The sequence below is a fragment of the Taudactylus pleione genome, unplaced genomic scaffold, assembly GCF_031769625.1.
Source record: "Taudactylus pleione unplaced genomic scaffold, aTauple2 ptg000828l, whole genome shotgun sequence".
In the NCBI taxonomy this organism is placed as follows: domain Eukaryota; kingdom Metazoa; phylum Chordata; class Amphibia; order Anura; family Myobatrachidae; genus Taudactylus; species Taudactylus pleione.
The window spans coordinates 2,540,048-2,561,388 of record NW_028285230.1 but is presented as its reverse complement, the minus strand read 5'-3'; the positions used below and the strand labels follow the sequence as shown (position 1 = coordinate 2,561,388).

Below are 21,341 nucleotides of genomic sequence, written 5' to 3'. Positions count from 1 at the left end.
CGAAAGTACACTCCAAACAAAATAAAAAAATATTTTCGGTGTTTGTGAATTGTGTGCGCAGTAGCCGCACGTGCATCAACAAAGTAGAGCCAAGCGTGCGCCTGTGTCCCATAAATAAAGGGCCGGCTGGATTGACTGCTAAAGGGTGCTGTAACCCCCAAAGGGCACTCCAAACAAAATAAAAATATATATTTTTCTGTGTTTGTGAATTGTGTGCACTGTGGCTGCACGTGCATCAACGAAGGAGCAGCGCCAAGCGTGCGCCTGTGTCCCATAAGTAAAAGGCCGGCTGGCTTGTCCATTAAAGGGTGCTGTAACCCCCAAAGGGCACTCCAAACAAAATAAAAAAATATATTTTTCTGTGTTTGTGAATTGTGTGCACTGTGGCTGCACGTGCATCAACGAAGGAGCAGCGCCAAGCGTGTGCCTGGGTCCCATAAGTAAAAGGCCGGCTGGCTTGTCCGTTAAAGGGTGCTGGAACCCCCAAAGGGCACTCCAAACAAAATTAAAAAATATATTTTTTTGTGTTTGTGAATTGTGTGCGCAGTAGCCGCACGTGCATCAACAAAGTAGTGCCAAGCGTGCGCCTGTGTCCCATAAGTAAAAGACCGGCTGGATTGACCGCTAAAGGGTGCTGTAACCCCCAAAGGGCAGTCCAAACAAAATAAAAAAATATATTTTTCTGTGTTTGTGAATTGTGTGCACTGTGGCTGCACGTGCATCAACAAAGGAGCAGCGCCAAGCGTGCACCTGTGTCCCATAAGTAAAGGGCCGGCTGGCTCATTTCTTAAAGGGTGGTGTAACCCACAAAGTGCACTAGTCTCAAACAAAAATAAAAAAATATTTTCTGTGTTTGTGTGCGCCTTAGCCGCACGTATATATCAATATAACATAAATGGCGGACCAAACTTTCTCCGATAAAAATAAAATAGGGAAAGATCAAGAACCACTTCCTCCTAGTGCTGAAGCTGCTGCCACTAGTCATGACATAGACGATAACATGCCATCAACGTCGTCTGCCAAGGCCGATGCCCAATGTCATAGTAGAGGGCACATACAATCCCAAATGACAAAGTTCAGGAAAATGACCTTGAAAAAAACATTTAAATCATCTGAAGAGAAACGTAAACTTGCCAATATGCCATTTACGACACGGAGTGGCAAGGAATGGCTAAGGTGTTTCCCTATGTTCATGACTAGTGGTTCAGCTTCACATGACGATGGAAGCCCTCCTCCCACTAAAAAAATCAAACGAGTTAAGCTGGCAAAAGCACAGCGAAGAACTGTGCGTTCTAAGAAGATATCACAAATCCCCAAGGAGAGTCCAAGTGTGGTGCTGGTTGCGATGCCTGACCTTCCCAGCACTGGACGGGAAGAGGTGGCTCTTTCCACCATTTGCACGCCCCCTGCAAGTGCTGAAAGGAGCACCCACAGTCCACTTGCTGATATGCAAATTGAAGATGTCACTGTTGAAGTACAACAGGATGAGGATACTGGTGTAGCTGGCACTGAGGAGGAAGTTGGCGAGGAGGATTCTGATGGTGATGTGGTTTGTTTAAATCAGGCTCCGGGGGAGACAGTTGCTGTCCGTGGGACGAAAAAGCCCATCACGGTCATGCCTGGGCAGAAGACCAAACATTCCACCTCTTTGGTCTGGCAATATTTCTATCCAAATCCGGACAACAACTGTCTTGCCATATGTACCATATGTAAAGGTGGAATAAGTAGGGGTAGGGACGTTAACCACCTAGGAACATCCTCCCTTATACGGCACCTGCAGTGCGTTCATAAAAAGTTACTGTCAAGTTCAGAAACTTTGGCTAAGACCGTAAGCAGTCCAGGGACACCTAAATCCCGTTGTCCTGTTGTATCCAAGCGCCTGCAAACCACACCGTCAACTCCCTCCTCGTCAATTTCCTCCTTAGTCAGGATCGGAAGTAGTCCTGCAGGCCATGTCACTGGCATGACTGACTCTCCTATCCGGGATTCCTCCGAAGGATCCTGCATTGCTACGCCTCCTGCTGCCGCTGCTGCTGTTGCTGCTGCTGGGAGTCGTTCATCATCCCAGAGAGGAAGTAGGAACACCACTACTTTTACTAAACAATTGACCCTGCAACAGTCCTTAGCGAGGAGGATGAAGTACGACAGCAGTCATCCTGAAGCAAAACGTATAACTGAGGCCTTGACTGCTATGTTGGTGTTAGACGTGCGTCCGGTATACGCCATTAGTGCAGTGGGATTTAGACAATTGATGGAGGTAGTGTGTCCCCGGTTCCAAATCCCGTCTAGATTCCACTTCACTAGGCAGGCGATACCGAGACTGTACAGAAACGTCACAAAAAGTGTCCTCAGTGTCCTGAAAAATGCCGTTGTACCCAATGTCCACTTAATCACGGACATGTGGACAAGTGGAACAGGGCAGACTAAGGACTATATGACTGTGACAGCCCACTGGGTAGATGTATCACCTTGCGCAGCAACAGCAGCAGCGTCACCAGTAGCAGCATCTCAGAAACGCCAGCTCGTTCCAAGGCAGGCTACGCTGTGTATCACCGGTTTCAGTAAGAGGCACACCGCCGACAACCTCTTAGAGAAACTGAGGGAAATCATCGCCCAGTGGCTTACCCCACTTAGACTCTCCTGGGGATTTGTGATATCTGACAACGCCACCAATATTGTGCGGGCATTACATCTGGGCAAATTCCAGCATGTCCCATGTTTTGCTCACACAATAAACTTGGTGGTGCAGAATTTTTTTAAAAGTGACAGCGGCGTGCAGGAGATGCTTTGGGTGGCCCGAAAAATTTCTGGCCACTTTCGCCATTCAGTGACTGCGTGCCGAAGACTGGAGCGCCAGCAAACACTCTTGAACCTGCCCCGCCATCACCTGAAGCAAGAGGTTGTGACGCGGTGGAACTCAACCCTCTATATGCTTCAGAGGATGGAGGAGCAGCAAAAGGCCATTCAAGCCTATACATCCACCTATGACATAGGCAAAGGAGGGGGTATGCACCCGACTCAAGCGCAGTGGAGAATGATTTCCGTGTTGTGCAAGGTTCTCCAGCCCTTCGAACTTGCCACATGTGAAGTCAGTTCAGACACTGCCAGCTTGAGTCAGGTCATTCCCCTCATCAGGCTTTTGCAGAAGCAGCTGGAGAAAGTGAAGGAGGAGCTAAGATGGACCGATTCCGCTCAGCATGTGGGACTTGTGGATGAAGCCCTTTATTCGCTTTGCCAGGATTCCAGGGTGGTCAATCTGTTGAAATCAGACCACTACATTTTGGCCACCGTGCTCGATCCCAGGTTTAAAGCCTATGTGGTGTCTCTCTTTCCGGCCGACACAAGCCTGCAGAGGTGCAAAGACCTGCTGGTGAACACACTGTCAGCTGAAGCGGAACGTGACACGTCAACAGCTCCTTCTTCATTTTCTCCCACAACTGGGGCTGCCAGGAAAAAACTTAGATATCCTAAGCAACCCGCTGGCGGTGATGCAGGGCAGGCAGGACCAAGTTTGGACATCTGGTCCGGACTGAAGGACCTGGCAACAATTTCTGACATGTCTACTGTCACTACATATGATACTGTCACCATTGACAGAATGGTGGAGGATTACATCGGTGACAGCATAAAAGTAGGCATGTCAGACAGTCCATACCTGTACTGGCAGGAAAAAGAGGCAATTTGGAGGCCCCTGTACAAACTGGCTCTATTTTACCTGAGTTGCCCCCCCTCCAGTGTGTACTCCGAAAGAGTGTTTAGTGCAGCCGGGAACCTTGTCAGCGAAAGGCGTAGGAGGTTGCTTCCACAAAATGTGGATAAGATGATGTTCATAAAAATGAATTATCAACTCTTCCAGGGAGACCAGCCTCCAGAATGTACAGAGGGACCTGTGGTGGTGGATTCCAGTGGGGACGAGTTAATACTCTGTGAGGATGAGGATGTACACAACACTGAAGAAGGTGAGGAATCGGTGGATGAGGAGGATGAGGACGACATCTTGCCTCCGTAGAGCCAGTTTGTGCAGGGACAGATTAATTGCCAGCTTGTTTTGTGGGGGCCCAAACGAACCAATCATTTCAGCCACAGTTGTGTGGCAGACCCTGGTGCTGAAATGATTGCTTTGTTAAAGTGTGCATGTCCTGTTTATACAACATAAGGGTGGGTGGGAGGGCCCAAGGACAATTCCATCTTGCACCTCTTTTTTTTCTTTGCATTATGTACAGTTTGGGGCCTAGTTTTTCAAACTGCCATCCTGTCTGCCACTGCATTATCACTCCTAGATGGGTCACGTGTTTGTGCCGCCCACTCGTGTCGCTTAGCATAGTCATCCAGCTACCTCGGTGCAACCTTTTGGACATAAAAACACTATTGTGAGGTGTGAGGTGTTCAGAATAGACTGGAAATTAGTGGAAATTAAGGTTATTGAGGTTAATAATAGCATAGGAGCAGAAAAACCAACACATTCTGTGATTTTAGCTGTTTTTATGCTTTTTAAAAAAAAAATACAGATCCAAAACACAAAACCCAGAACCCAAAACACGGAAGGGTGGTTTTGGCAAAACCAATCCAGATCCAAAACACGAAGAAAGATCCAGATCCAAAACCAAAACACAAAACACGAAAAGTGGCCAGTGCACACCCCTAATTTAAATTAACTGTTTGCTCTTTGTGGTCTGTTCACGCCTCTATGTCTGAACGAGCAAACAAAACATGCGGTCGTTATTTGGAAAAAAACGCCCCCTGGCCGCTCGCATCATACGTCATGTCTGCTATTTATTAGATTAATCGAGTACATCGAACGGCGTCTGAACTGCTCGCTATTCTTGTGGTTGGTTTTTCCTACCGCAATCATGCGAGCAGTTCTGACTATAAAACAACCAAGTGACGTGGTCGATGACGCTGCTTTATTAACTATGCACACCCTTAAAATGCCCGTTTTGACCTTTAGGCACGCCTGCGTTCGGATCTCCACTCCCCGTTTTCAAGCACCTTCCCCTGTTACCACCCACTAAAGCCTCCTCCTGTCACTCAAAATAGCAGGCATTCGCTATTTAGCAAGCACACGATTTTCGGCCGCACTGACTGGTACGCGCATGCGTATTACAATCCGTACGCATGTGCAGATGTGCGAACATCGCTCGGAACGAACGAGCGGCCGCTTACGAGCGGCTCTGAATGAAGCCCTCAGTATGATCTCAGGGTTAAAAGTAAAGAAAGAGTTTAAAATATTTTTTTTTAAAATGGCGTGCCCCCCTCCAAACCCCATAACCAGCCCTGGACCTTTTAGACTGGTCATGGAAATTCGTGGTGTCACCCGGATTTTTTCATAAAAAATCTCATCAAAGCCGTTTCGGTGTGTGACATATACCTTTCTCAACATAAACCATTCTCTCTCTCTCTCTCTCTCTCTCTCTTTATTTATATATATAATTTAATATATGTGTAACATTTATTAACGTAGCGACAATATATTTTAATGCAACAGGAAGGTACAGCATGGCACATTGTATCCCACTCTCCCCAAACTCACACGTTCCAGAAGAATACATTGCGCCCATCCATATTGTAAGCTTTACTCTGCTGCCATAAGCGGCGATGGTCAGCGGCACATCGCCAGTAATGGAATTGCCCGGGAAGAGTTATAGTTTTAGAAATTAACTCAATAAAACAATGTATTTGTTCAACACTTTCCTGGTTATCAATATATTTAGCTCATCAAATAAAAATATAGTAACTCCACCCTGCTACCAAAAGAAAGTGACCTGTCCTTTACCCAGTACGTTTTTTCCTGAACATGTGGAGAATTGAGAAACTATATGATTATATATCTATACATAATATACGGCTTATTAAAGACTAGGGGGTAAATTTACTAAAGTGAGAGTTTTTAGAAGTGAGTTTTAAAAGTGATATTGTCCATAGCAACCAATCAGATTCTACTTAACATTTAACTAGCACCTTCTAGAAGATAATAGCTAGAATCTGATTGGTTGCTATGGGCAACATCACTTTTAAAACTCACTTCTGAAAACTCTCACTTTAGTAAATTTACCCCTAGATATCTCTGGTCATCAATGAATTGAATCTGGACAGCTGTACGTTAGTAGGTCAAGAAGCCTATCATAGAGGACCTTTCACAAGACCCTCTTTACAAGGTAAGGCTGCCTGCTATAATATTCTATAGTATTTGTCTAGATTGATTAAAGCACAAATTGTTATTTGACTTTACTGAGATCCCCATGTAGTCAAAAACAAGCTAATGACCAGCTCCAGAGAGGGACAGCGTGGTGATTTTACAATGGGATAAGAATAGATAACGTCATTACTGGTGCTTTTAACATAAATCACATGTAATGAGTATTATGAGTTCTGAGCAGAATTTATAAATGACTCCTTAATATATACGCTGTGGTTTGTCAATAGCAAGCATTGGAAACATCCCACTTGTTGTTGTCCTCCTTATACACGTCACTGCCGGGTAACATTGATATTTTTCTATATAAATCTAATTCCCCTGTGACTCCCGAAACCAGTCGGCTTGACCTAGGGACCCTCCATCACACACCACGTAAGTTACTCTTATTCTTCTGCTTACCCACTAGCTAAAAGGAAACATATGCAACAGCACTAGGCGTGATTATAGTGTAAAAATAACAAGTGTGAGATAGAGATAAAAGGTGTAGAACATTTAATCAATTGTTTGTGATGACATTTATAACACTTGTTAGATAATTTTTAATCTATTTTTTTTTTCTTACTTATATTAGATTTTTTTTATCATTTTATTTTGTTTGTTTGTTGATCAGATTAAAACGCAAGGCGATGTTATATACTGTATCACCCTCTTTATAATTGCCTGGTAATAAGTGAGGATGGTATTATAAGGGGGTGGAATATTAAAAAAATATATCTTAAAATGTGTTCAATTATTTTATTTTTTGTTATGTTTTTGCAAAATTAGTTTGATCTATTTTAAGAACAGCGAATGCTGTTATTCAAATATGTTGCGATTTTCTTCTAAACCTTTCAGTTCTAAGGACAAGTGGGACTCGTCCTTAGTATAAATATATACAAATGTGACTGCAACACCTTTTTGCCCATGCAAAATTGTTTATGTTCCTTAAGATCGGATGGGTACAGCTATTTTTAAATCATTCCATAAATTCTCAGTAGGATTTAAATCTGGGCTTTGGATGGACCTCTCCAGTACAATAAATTGTATTTAAGCCGCTTCAATATGGCTTTTGTTAAATATTTGGTCATAAACAGAGTGGCTTCAAAGCCTAGGCATCTTCCAGATTTCCTAAGGTTCTCCACCGAGAGTTCTCTTTATATTGTGCCATCTAGTCCTTTACTTTGACAATTTTTATGGTGCCTGAAGCAGAGAAGTGTCCCAATAGCACTATGTACCCTTCAACATGCTTCACGGTAGGGATAATGTTCTTGGATGATGTAAACACAACAAATAGTGCTGAAGACAAATATAATATTGGTCTCATCAGAGCATAAACTCTTCCTCCACTTTGTACAAGGTAGATTTTATTTAGTGTTCACTTTTAGAATGTACATTTCACCTTAGTGGTTTGAGTACTATTCATACTATATTTCATGATTTATCACTCAGTCCCGGCATGAGCGACTATGTTGTGTATCTCTGATTGGGCCTTGGCTCCCCCTGTATTTTGATCCCACTGTTCCCTTTTCTTTTTTTTTGTACCCTTTATGAGTTGTATGTATAATCTTTAATAAAAAAAAAATCCCAAATAATTCTTTCGATACCATGATCTAAAATAAATGTGAAAAATACACAATGGGGTGAATAATTTTATAGCTACTATATCTATAGAATCAAAACTGTAGTATACATTCCCTGCTTATCTTTTACCATAGTTTAGATACGCTCACTAAGAGAGTACGGGGCCTATTCATCATCGGAGGCCGTATGGCCACCGATGATTAAGTAATGATCTTGCCGTGAGGGATATTTATGTATCCAACTCGGAGCGGGGCAAACTTTGAACCGGAGTAATTCATCATTGCTCCGGTGTGGGGACAGCTGCTCGGAAAAGCAGCTGTCCCCTGGGTTAGTAGCGCAGCTACTGAAGTAGCAGCATTACTTACCTCCTCCCTGTCAGCCCGGCTAGGCAAAGATGGCGCTTGTTAGTTAGCTGAATATCAGGTGGTCCATTTGGGACTCCTGATGATGAATGGCTCGTAACTAAAATATGCGGAAACTAGCGTTTCTGCATGGTTACCGGGCCATTTATCGATGATAAATAGGCCCCTGTATCTATCAAAGAAAAGATTTTCTGTCTCCAGATATCAGGCTTGTACACAGTGCTGCTGGGAGATGTACCCCCATACACCTCTGGCAGAGTCCCTGCTTGATCTCACAAGACCCGTTCTGAAAATGCACAGTCCCCCTGCCATCGGACTTGTACGCAAACCATTCGGTTTGCGAACAAGTCTGAATTAGCAGCACAGATGGTGTAATGGTTAGCGTTACTGCCTCACAGCACTGAGGTCGTGGGTTCAATTCCCACCACGGCCCTAACTGTGCGGAGTTTGTATATTCTCCCTGTGCTTGCGTGGGTTTCCTCCGGGTGCTCCGGTTTCCTCCCACACTCCAAAAATATATTGGTAGGTTAATTGGCTCCCAGCAAAAAAATTAACCCTAGTGTGTTTGTGTGAGAGCATGTGTTAGGGAATATAGATTGTAAACTAAACTGGGGCAGGGACTGATGTGAATGGCCAAATATTCTCTGTAAAGCGCTGCGGAATATGTGTGCACTATATAAATAACTGGTAATAATAATAATAATTAGGTCCATTGTCAGAATGTCAACAGCCAATTTTAGAGTAAAGCTGGGTACACACTGGCTGATATATTGTTCGTACAGTTGACTAACGATATATATCGTTCCAGCCATCAACCAGTTTGTACACCAAAAACATCTGTGAACGATGTAATTCACAGATAGTGTGTCAGATGCCATATACTATCTTTCAGATATATTGTGCACATGTGTCTGTGTGCACGGGCGGCCAACCCATATGCCAGCCGCAGGAACCGGCAACATTGACGTCATTACCGGCTCCTGGGGCCAGACATACCGGTCGGTCAGTAATTGTGCATGCACACCTGCATACAACTCAAACTGACTTGTCTGCCGGCAGATTGTGCAGACTGTCGGCTCGTCGGCCAAGTATGTACCCAACATTAGGGTTAGGCTGCGGTTAGGCTTAGGGTGTTGTTTAGGGTTAGTTGACAAGTATATGTAAAAATGCATTGTGTACATAATGACTGTCGACATTCGCAAGGCCAATATGCGGAATATTGATATGCTGTCCATGCAGAAATATTGAATGTCGACATTTAGATCATGTTGACAATCTGAACGTCAAGTACATATTTCTTGTATATAAAAGCAAATATAAACCAGTTATTATAGTAATGTATATAAGAAACATAGACTAGTATTATCAGCAAATTCACTGGCAAACATTATTTGTACTATACTGTGTAAAGTATTTGTTTTATATGTATTGTATAGAGTTCTCCAAGCATGATGCTCCACACAGTCCTGCTGTGTATGGCCATGTCCCTAGCAATCCAGGCCATGCAGGCCTCAGACACTGGCAATGGGAGACTTGCGGACTTTAGCTCTGGAACCTATACGGGCAGATACAGCTACCCAGGTTTACTGCGCCAAGTGAAAGAGTCCGGGCTGGTCGTGCCAGGTAAGAGACGTAAACAATATACAGTATGCCTTAGTAAGAAGAGGGTATCTCTGTATTAAACAAAATTCAAAAACTTTACTTTCTCTGGGCACTGTTAGTATGTTTGGGGGAAGGCCGTCCACTATGTCCAACATTATAAACTAATAAACTATCAGGAAAATAAATACAGCTGCAAATATCCAACATTTTATCAGAAAACGACATGTTTAATATATCTTAATATATAAATTTGAAAACAAATGTCCTTTTTTACTGAATCATCAATGCCCAGCCCAAAACCCTGGACTTAGAAACATGACATTCAGGGAGTATATTCCTCCCATGACGTACAGTAAGTATCCATTAAGCAGGGATTCAACCCCTTAAGGGGTAAAATGTTTCCTCTCGACTGAGGTGATTATGGGGCCTATTCATCATCGAAGGCCGTATGGCCTCCGATGATGAAGGATTGAACTCGCTGTGAGGGATACTTAAGTGAGGAAAAGCAGTTGTCCCTGTGGAAAGTATCGCAGCTACTTCTGTAGCTGCGTTACTTACCTGCTCCCAGTTATCCTGGCTACGCAAAGCCACCGGGAGGGAGTGAGGAGGCGGCGGAGGCATCCGCTCGGATCCCTCTTTGCATCCCCGGAACTTCTTCCTATAGGAAGGAGTGGGGATCTGAGAACAAGCGCCGTCTGAAGATGGCGCTTGTTCTCAGCAGCAAACTCAGAAAACTTTGTTTTCGGAGTTTGCTGAATACCAGGGGTCCTATCGGACCCTTAATGATGAATAGCCCGGTAACCTAAATATGCGGAAACTAGCGTTTCCTCATGGTTAACGGGCCATTTATAGTATGATGAATAAGCCCCTGGGTGACAAAGCAACTGGCCCAAGTGCTGCGGGACTGTAAGCTCATTGTCTGGGATGAGTGTCGGCTACAGAGATGGGGGCTGCAGCACAGCCCAATGTTCAAATAGAGGAGCCACACCAACTGCCAGTGATGTTTGAGGGTGGCAGTTGGTGTGGCTCCCCTATCTGATTAGACAGCGTTGCAGCCCCAACTATGGAGCCGCCACTGCTAAGGACTTAACACTTTGACTAGATTTTTTTTTTCTTTTTACAAAATTCACTTGATTTGGATACGGATATTGAAAACTCACCCTAATTTGAATTGCAATACCGTAAGGCAGGTGTCCTAAGGCGAGCTCAGGGAGGACAGAAACCTCCCGTGGAGCAGAAGGGCAAAAAAGCTTTGAATTTTGAGATTTGAATTTCGAACATGGCAGTTGAGAGTTTGAATGTTAATGGGGAGATAGATTGTGCCTGACACCATTGTTCCCATCATAGAAGAGCAGGGGGTGGGGCAACAATGATGCGATCACACCACCACGCCTACCGCACGGCCCACTTATGCCGCGTCACGCCCCCAGCTGTGATGTCTTGGCTGGCTTTTCCCAAGGGGGGGGGCAGCCAGAAAGTCAGCAAGTGTTGTGTAGGAGCAATTGCAGTAAACGAGGTTTGCAGCAGCTCAAATGCTTATTTTACACTGCGCAAAGGTAGGTTCCCAATTAATCCATGTAAAAATCACATAGAAAACAAATTAATATTGTTATAACATTATTTATAAAAAAAAAAAAAAAAAGGTATGTAGTTCTGAATTTAAAAGAAAATAAAAAAAACAATAGTTCATTAAAGCCTGGATACCACAAACTGTGCACCGTAAGTCCCATCGCCCAGCAAATGTCTTTTACACAGAATATTACACAATACTGTTGCATAATTCTGGACAGTTTATTACCTCAGGTAAAGCTCCAAAAAACAGATTACTTTAACATTTATCAACCTTGGTTAAAACCCTGCCCTGAGCATACTACATCTCTGTAGCAGAATTATGGGACAGGACCTCATTCAGAGCCGGACGCTATTTGCGGACACTCGTTCAGAAAAAGGGGCTGGCTATTTAAATTGAGCGCTCGCTCTTTGAGGTCTGTTGATGCCTCTATGTCTGAGCGAGTGAACGAAACATGCGCTCGCTATTTTGTAAAGACGCCCCTTGGCCGCTCGCATCATACGTCATCTCCACTATTTATTAGATTAATCGAGTACATCGAAAGGCGTATGAACTGCTCGCTATTCTTGTGGTAGCATTTTCCTACCGCAATCATGCGAGCAGTTCAGGCTAAAAGACAACCAACTGACGTGGTCGATGACGCTGCTTTGCTAATTATGCACACCCTTAAAACGCCCGTTTTGACCGTTTGGCACGCCTGCGTTCGGATCTCCACTCCCCGTTTTCAAGCACCTTCCCCTGTTACCACCCACAAACGCCTCATCCTGTCACTCAAATTATCAGACATTCGCTATTTTGCGACCGCACTGACTGGTTGGCGCATGCGCATTACAACCCATACGCATGCGCAGATGTGCGAACATTGCTCGGAGCGAACGAGCGGCCGCTTACGAGCGGCTCTGAATCAGGCCCTCACTTCATCAATTAAAAAAAAGAAAGAAAAAGTATCAACGATTCTGCGTCCACCCTCCCCCCACCCCGATTTAATGATTTTCCAATCCATCATAAAATAAAAAATCTGCCAGTAGCTCATTATTTTACTAGTAGCGGTCTGCAATACGTCTGATCGTTACCATATAGCAATCTATAGCCACTGATTGGTCGGCAAAATCCAACATGTTGGGCAACCTGATTCACCTATTCCGATCGCTTTTTGGTCAGAATTGGCAATCGGGGAACCCCACACATTGACGATTTTTTGTTTTAGACAATCATCTGCAAAGCGTAGAATTGCCCCAATTGATTGTTAGTGTACGGGCCACAGTAATTGGTAATGTAAATATAATTCATCTGCACATTTCAGGAAGCTTGGCAAGATCTGAATTGAACAAAATGGACACAGGAACAGCTGAAGAAGAACTAATGGAGGACTACAGCCTACTGGACCCAAGGGTAACCCTTTAAATAGTAATTATTAAAAAAAGAGGCCTTAAACAATTTGCTAGGAGCCAGAAACATCACTTGTATATGAGCTTAGTAATGTTCCTGGACCCTAGAGAATTGGCTGAATGCTCAAGAGCAAACCGACTCTCTGACTAAACTGCATGCAGACGATGGGTGTACATCATACTTGGCTATTCAGCCAAAATGATACAAAAGAGAGTTAACAGCGCTCTAGAGGGAGAAATGTCTAGGTATCTCAGTGGTGGCGGCTCGGCAAGTGGGCAGTCCTACCCACGTGTAATAATCTAAAGCAATCAAGTTCTATGTCAAGCGCTAACCTCTGAGGGTCAGTAATCGTACATACAGTGAGTTGACAACCCATTAACAAAAATGGTGCGAGATAAACCCATTCGTTGTGAGGGTTTGTAGTGGAATGCAACTATGGGATGAAGGTATATGTCTGTTGATATGAAGTGATGGTATTCTAGCAATCCTATTGGTCCTAAGGACTGGAAAAAGACGTACTTATGGTTACAATATATTTATTGTTAAAATGTCACAGGGTATGTGTGCACATCTGTAAAATCAACTGTACGTGGTGACCGGATGTGATAGTTATGTCCAAATGAGTCACTTGAGCACACTTGGTATGCCTTGTGTGGTGGTGAATTATAGTCTATAGAGATGCGGCGTCCTGCGATCTCTATGGGCTGATTGTCTGATATTAAATGAAATAAAAGAATGGAGTGAGGATGGTCGGTGGTGTAACGTTGCCCGGGATGTCTTCGGGCTAGGGGGGGACGCACACGGGTCCGACCGGTGAGTCCCGGATCGTACTGCCCACAACGTGGAACTGTTCGGCCGTGCACTACTGTGAAAGTGCCGGTCGCTCAGTCCAACCTCGTGGGTAAGCAGAGTCTGGGAGGAGGCAGACCGGCTCAGGTGTGTGAACCTGGCGTTGGAAGCCCCCTCCACTGAGCGGGATCTTACCTGGTCTGACCGCTCGTGAAACGTCCTCACTCTTCCGCGGAAGCCCTCTCCGTTCCGTCCTCTGTTGTGACGATCCACTTGCTTCCCGTGGGCACCCTGTAGCGTTGTTGTTTGTTCACAGTCTGGTCTCCGTCCCTGTGCGCATGGACGTGTTGGGTCACGCGACCGTGATCCAATGTTTGGTGACTGGGGGAACAATGATGCCACTGGTGGCTGGGTGAGTTGCTGTCTCCAGGAATGTATTCGGAATGTATCTGAATGTGCTCAAGTGACTCATTTGGACATAACTATCACATCCGGTCACCACGTACAGTTGATTTTACAGATGTGCACACATACCCTGTGACATTTTAACAATAAATATATTGTAACCATAAGTACGTCTTTTTCCAGTCCTTAGGACCAATAGGATTGCTAGAATACCATCACTTCATATCAACAGACATATACCTTCATCCCATAGTTGCATTCCACTACAAACCCTCACATCGAATGGGTTTATCTCGCACCATTTTTGTTAATGGGTTGTCAACTCACTGTATGTACGATTACTGACCCTCAGAGGTTAGCGTTTGACATATTCAGCCAAAATGTCACACTATTTTCAGCAGGTTCTCTCCCACTTCAGAGAGTAGACAAGCCTCACAGATACCGCCCTCTTCCCTAGTAAAGCAGAGCTGTCCAGGAACTTAATGGCACGATTTGCGGTGAATTGTGATATTAAGCCCCGCCCCATGATGTCGCTGCATGGATGGGAGCTTAATAATGCTAATCACGTTGCTATGCCCCCCTTCAACATCCCCCATGGACCTCCCCTCCAGGAGGTGTAGCATACAATGTCGGCAAGTATAGTACACATTAACCATACCTCCCAGAAGTCAATATGTTTGCATACGTCCCAGGCAGTCTGTCAATGCAGAATTGTGTGTCCCATTCAGGTTGGATGGGTATGCAGAACTTGCAAATAAGTTATTATGGCCACCACCTTTAAATGGCAGCACATGGAGGGTTGAGGTGAGTGCGAGGACCAGTCACGATGCAATCTCTTGATTGTAGCTTGCGAATAGTCCTCAAGCTTCACCGCACTCCCCAAGCTGTTTTCCGGTGTAGTTGTAGAAGGAACGGAGGAGTCACAGATAAATACAGTTGGACAGCTAAGGACAGCTATTATAGAAATAAGACCTATAATAGAAGCACCCCTGAGATCCTGAGTATGGTACATCACAAGCAGGACCACTATTAAAAATGCACATGCAGGGGTCAATCCAATTACCCGCAAGTCCCCTCGTGGAGTGAGGAAGTGCAGCTGTTTGCCGCACTTACTATATGGTACCGTCGGAATCAGAGATTTTTGTTTGCAGACCCTCAGGGCTTCGTACAAAAATGTGTGAGTCCGGCACGAGAAGGGACCGCGAGGAGTGCAATTTTGGGTGCCGTTGCTGGTGTTTGTACGCCATTATGATGACAACTCGCCCACTTTGCGGGTAATTGGATTGACCTCATAGTGCCAGGGTACAGAAAACCATACAGACATATGGACCATAAAACACATGAAAGCTATTGCAATGAAGACATTGGGGGATATGTATTAAACCTTCTAAAGGGTGGAGAAGTGGACAGGTAGAGAAGCTGCCCATAGCAACCACAGCACTTATCAAGTACATTCAATAAAATGTCAGGACTCAGCAGGTGGCTCCCCATCACTTACATGAAAGATGGGTGATTTTCCCCTGGCCGGGGTCCCAGCATTCCTGCAGCTCTAATGGCAGCTGCACAGTGCTCCAAAGTTCAGGCGTGGTCTGTTTCCAGCACTTCTCCCTCCAGTTCTGTGCACTGGGTGCAGCCATCTTGGATTAGGACAGCTGACCATCAAACAACCAATCGCGCAACAGGACCCAGTCATGTAATCCAGGCTACAAATCCCAGTACAGCAAGTGGTATAAAAGGCCTTCCTGGTACCCTCACAAGTTGCTAGTAGGAATGGCCATCGGTAGTGCTACCATCAATGGCAAAATAGAAAGTAGCCATCGATGGCTACAAACTATTCAATGGATGAGCATCGATGGTTTCACAAACCGATGGACATCCCTGTTTTGTGACTGACTGGCTCGTGGACCAATCAGAACCTGGAGGTGGGTCTTCGCGGGTGCCGGGGGAGGAGCCATTCGGTTATGCTTAGACATCGATGAAGGGAAACCATCTGGTCCTGCCCCATCGATGGCAAAAGCTAAACCACCAATGTTTATGAATCATCGATGGTCGATGGCCATCTCTAGTTGCTAGTGCAATGTTGGAAATACCCTGTGTCTCCATGTTCCAAGGTGCTCCCTGAAGAATCTGCTCCTGATCCTATTAACCCCTGCAGCACCAGCTCAAGCTTGGTTAACACCTGCAGCATAAATTCCAGCTAGGATAATCCCTTTGCGGTACCAATTAAACCCTGCAGCACCAGTACTAGTATATATGGTCCTAGCCCGGTGTCCTAGTTAGCCCGTCCCAGCTTGGCATACCAGCATAGCGGTCCCAGCCGACGTCCTAGTTAGCTAGTCCCAGCCTGGAATACCGGCATTACCAGTTCCAGTCCGGCATATCACCCCAGCCAGTCTTCTACCAGTACCATCTCTAGTTCACACCTCATGCAAAGGATCTATATATGCCCACCCAACTTCCTGCATTCCGCATTCATTCCAGAACCAGTCCCAACATCATCTCTGGGAACACAAGAATCCAGAAACCTGATAAAATTATAGGTAGAAGCTGATTGGCTGCTGTGGGCAATGTAGAGCGTTTGGTACATCTCCCCCATAGAAAAAAATAGACACAAGTTTAGCTCCCTTCAGACTATCAATGCTGGTCAGCTGCCGAATCCCATGCTGGTCAGGTTCCCTCCATATATCTGCCTAGCAGAGAGTGACAACAGCTGCTTCTCCCTGGGGAGCACAGAGCTTGCTGGCCACTGATAGCTCCAATGATACAATGTAACCTGTGCATGGCCTTCTGGGAACTTTAGTTGTGCTCCTGTTATGACATAATGCATTTGGTACCTGAGCAGAACTACAAGTCTGAATCTCACGAGATCCAATGACCAAATCATGTGTTTGATCTGTGTCTTGGGAATAAAATGGTATTATGTAGCATCTATGTCAGGTGTATAATAATGGGAAAAACATATGTTGGGAACTATTTTGGCGAAAAGTGCATGAAAAATGGATAGAAAGGATTAACATGCTTGAGCCCAGACTGTTAAATCAAATTGAGGTGCTAATTAAGTCACCTGTGCTCAAGCATGGTTATTCTTAAAACATGGACTGTAATGATGGTGTTTCATGACTTGGAAAACATGCGCTGCTAGTGTGTCCTGAGGACTGGATTTGAGAAGGACTATTCTATAATACCCACATTTAGTTGATTTTACTGCTATAAATGATGGGGCGTGGCTCAGGATTAAGTTGACACTCAGGGGTATACTTACTAAAGTGCGGGTTTTTAGAAGTGGAGATGTTGCACATAGCAACAACCAATCAGATTCTAGCTATTATATTCTATAAAGTGCTAGATAACTGATAAGTAGAATCTAATTGGTTGCTATGGGCAACATCTGCACTTCTAAAAACCCGCACTTTAGTAAATATACCCCTCGGATGCCCTGATGGGACTAGCCCGGAGAGGTGAGGGCCAATATGCGGAGTGGTATGACCATTAGGTTGATATTCTCCTGCCCCAGTGAGACTAGTGGCTCAGTGTTTGCAGATACCCACGCATAAGCATGTGTAAACCAATATGCCCACATTTGGGCTTCTGTTCCAATTAGCTAAAAAAACTTTAAAAATAGATAAAATTTATTTAACAAATTTTTTTTTAAACTATTTAAAATCTTTATAATAATATGTATAAAAAAAGCTCTATTAAAAGTGTATGTATATATATATATATATATATACATATACATTTTGTCCTTATAAATATGCCCTTGTGTACTATGAACAAATGTCTTCCTAAATGTACTACAGAATGTGCAAGAGTGAGGGGCCCGTCCAGAGCCTGCACACGGGCCCCCTCCTCTGATGAAATGGAGAAGTATCAAGTCTTGGAGAGTGATAAGGTGGAGCAGCCGTCCAAAGCGACTAATCTCAGCTTCTGTAATTTCAAAAACTGTGCTAGATGCCAGACAGTTTGAAACTGATTGGTTGCTTGTGCCAACTGTCTCTGTCCAAGGGTTGATACATCTCCACCTATGTGTCCTGGCAAATCACAATGTACAGAGCTAATGCGGCATCTATAATATCTTTGGTGAGGTATTTTGTGCACTGCCAGAGAAATGATGACCCCTGTAGCTATTATTTAATGTTTATTATGGTTTATAATCTAGATTGTTATCTTTATCAGGCTCTGTCACTGGAGGTCTCTTCCCGCGAGGAGCGTTCACCAAGGAGGTGTGTTCAGCTTCTGGAGTCGTGTGTTGGCCACCTACCCTGCTGCAGCCCCTGTGCTACCTGCTACTGTCGTTTCTTCAATGCCATTTGCTACTGCAGAAAAACTAGCACCAATTGCCTCCAAGGCAAGAATTAGCAGCGTTTGTCTATTTGGAGGCTCAGAAGGATACTCTACTATATATAATGCTTTGTAATATTATCAAACCATTATTATTTTATTTACCTCTATTTTCTCTACACAGATTTGTAACTTGCCAAACTCGGTCCTCAAGGCAGCCTAACAGTCCAGGTTTGAAGGATATCCCTACTTGACCACAGGTGACTTAATTAATTTGATTTAACCATCTGTGCTCAACCATGGATAAAACCTGAACTTTCGGGGAGCCTTGAGGACCACATTTGGGAACATCTGCTCTAAGGTATAATATATGTAGGACTAGTGCCATGTCTGTAGACACACCATTTCTTCTGCTCCTTTCTCAGTAGAAGACCCTGATCTTGGGTCAATAAAGTATTCATCATTGAGCCAACGTGCCAAATGGCCATTTTAGTGGTTTCATTGTGAAAGAGTTGAATGTAGAAATGTAGTCTGTGCTCTTGAAAAAAGCCACTTGTAGCCTTGGCATGCCTACAAACCGGGGGTAACATGCCCTCGTTTTGTAAAACTGACCCCGTGGCCGTGCCCTCCCACAAATGGTCGCAGCCTGTCCATCAGGCTGCAGCTTAGGGGGCACCATGTGCGACAACGCAGTACCTGTTCTGCACATGCGCAGTCCTCCATCGAGTTTGCGTACAACTATGAATCCGGTCCTTAGTTTCCTCATGTTTTTAATAAAATAAAGAATTGGACCCATTGATCATTTTGGGTACGCAGGAGATATCACGGAAATTTCCTGCATCCCTTCAAAGGACCGAAGTGGTACATATATCCATACACTAATGCGGGGACCACTATTCATCAAACTCCAAAAACTGAACATTTTTGTAACTTTTTTTTTTTAAATTGAGTACTTTTTTATTAAAATTTGAAGAAACAACAAACTAAAGTCCAAAACATTCAAGAGAAGATTAATTAAAAAGCATCTTGCAGTTCAAACATAGAATGTAGCCATCATACTAATAAATATGTATCAAGTTTACCATATATGTAGTGTGCAGAACACATACGATGGTAATAGATATATTATACTATACAAACAATCATACAAAACAATAGCAACTTCGGTGCAGACTGAGAAAAATATCATCTTGTACAGAGTATATAAAACATTTCTCAATAAAAAAAACCAAAGACCTAAACAGCATCAATAATAGACCATAATAATGTATTATTTTACATTTACCAAATGCGGTAAAAAGGGGATCAGTATGAAGACTGGTAGTGAAGATCCCGACAGGTAAGTATTTTAACTATTCACTAACCCTACCCCCCCCCCTCCCAACCCTAATCCTCCCTTAGGGGTGCCTAACCCTAACCTCCCCTCAAGTGCCTAACCCTAGCCCCCCCCTTGTAAGTGCCTAAACCTAACCCCCCCTTCCCCGCAGCCTAAACCTAAGTCTCCCGCAGGGGTGCCTTACCCTAACCTCCCCCCGGGGGTGCCTAATTCTAACCCCTTCTTACCCTAGCCTAACCATAACCCTCCCGAGGAGTGCTAACCCTAAGTCCCCCCCCGGGAGCCCCTAACCCTCCCCCCCCCCGCAGCTGTCCGCACCCGTCGGGCTCCCGGCATAGGTAAAATGACAGGCGTCGGGATTTCGACGCCTGTCATTAGACCCCTGCTGAGATTAGACAGTCGGGAAAGCGGCGGTCGGCATTTTGACCCTCGGCTTCCTGACTGCATCCCGGTAAAAAGGCATATATACCTACAATAATTAAATATCAGTTGTAGTATAACTCCAAATCCATATACAACCCTGTAATCTATACTCCAGGCAGCATGGACTGATTCAACGGCATTTTGGCGTATTTTGATTGTAGCCATCTCTGGCAAATCCTGCCGTACTTGTATTCAGCTTTATGAATAATATATAAATGTTTTTCATGGGATATTGTTGTATTTATTAGAGCAACCCACATTTGAAACTCAGGTCCTGTAGTAGCTATCCAAGCTCTTGCAATACAGACCTTGGCCAAGGTACAAAGATTAAGAATGTAGTAGTGCCTTCAATCATTTTCCTGCTTAGTTAGTTACCATACTGTAGATATTGCTTTCATTTTTTATCTGGGAATATGCTTTTCTCTTTATCTAATTGTACTACAAGTCATTTGAATAAAACAGCTACAATATGAAGACACGATTTCTATAAATAGCGTCTTTTTGTTCTGTCTTAATCCTGATATATGATTTACAGTTACAAACTCCCTGTGTGCAAACTTCACAAAGTGTTTTCCTGGTGGCTTCTAAACAATCTGTTAATAACAATCATTGTACTTATCTTAGGGGACCCTATGGGATTGTAATTGAACAATGAATCTATTACTATAGTATATTATGAAGCAGGGTTTTACCTCAATTTTATTAAAAATTAAAATCATTAAAAATTCCAAACTTCTCACTGATATTCAACTGTATTTTCACTTTTTGTCACTTTTAGATATTAACCCTTATTTCGCTAGCATTGGTACCATCGTACCAATTTTTTTAATGTATACCTAATAAAGATCTTTCTTTTAATATTTATGCAACAATTTCATGTGCGCCATATATTAAGACAAATTACTTCTTTTTCTCTTTAGTAACTTTAGTTCCCTTAGGAACGCCTGGCATTTGAGGGTGGACCTACTGACATCACTAGTGTTGTCAGTAGTGGGCCTTCCTCCTCTATTAGAGCAGGAAGTCCACTCGGGGCTTGCGGGAGCCGAGACCCTACCACAGGGTCTTGTTGCAAAGCCTGATAGCCGCGATAATCGCTACGGACTCCAGGCCACTTGCACAAGCTGTGGGTGGTCACCCACAGCTTTGCGAGCGGCCCTGGAGAAAAAAAAACCATCAGACCTGCGAGTTACCTCCGGCAGCGAGCGGGTCTGAATCAGGCCCCCTGGGTGCCGTGGCAATTGCAGGGGTGCCTCGGGTTGGTGGTCCACTACCTAATAAAATGCCGATCAGGTGTGATAGGCAAAACCAGCGCTAAAGACTGCCATTCAAAAAATATGTGGACATAAAGTAACACAGCCCTGTCATTCAGGGCCATAACTAGGGTAGTGCGACCAGTGCCATGGCACAGGGCACAGCAGGACAGGGGGC

At 44.2% G+C, this 21,341-nt stretch overlaps 1 protein-coding gene across 1 annotated transcript; it reads left to right on the top strand.

Moving 5' to 3' along the window:
• The first annotated feature begins 6,522 nt into the window (after positions 1–6,522).
• AGRP (agouti related neuropeptide) lies at positions 6,523–20,482 on the top strand. Its single transcript, XM_088458359.1, has 4 exons — positions 6,523–6,568; positions 9,555–9,741; positions 12,594–12,682; positions 18,050–20,482. The coding sequence occupies exons 2-4, from the start codon at positions 9,567–9,569 to the stop codon at positions 18,230–18,232; spliced, it is 447 nt and encodes a 148-aa protein (XP_088314485.1). The 5' UTR covers positions 6,523–6,568; positions 9,555–9,566; the 3' UTR covers positions 18,233–20,482.
• The last annotated feature ends 859 nt before the right edge of the window (positions 20,483–21,341 follow it).

Coding starts and splice junctions, on each gene's coding strand:
- AGRP (XM_088458359.1), top strand. CDS start 9,567: ATGATGCTCCACACAGTCCTGCTGTGTATGGCCATGTCCCTAGCAATC. Junction 9,742..12,593: donor GTCCGGGCTGGTCGTGCCAG/GTAAGAGACGTA, acceptor TGCACATTTCAG/GAAGCTTGGCAAGATCTGAA. Junction 12,683..18,049: donor ACAGCCTACTGGACCCAAGG/GTAACCCTTTAA, acceptor TATCTTTATCAG/GCTCTGTCACTGGAGGTCTC.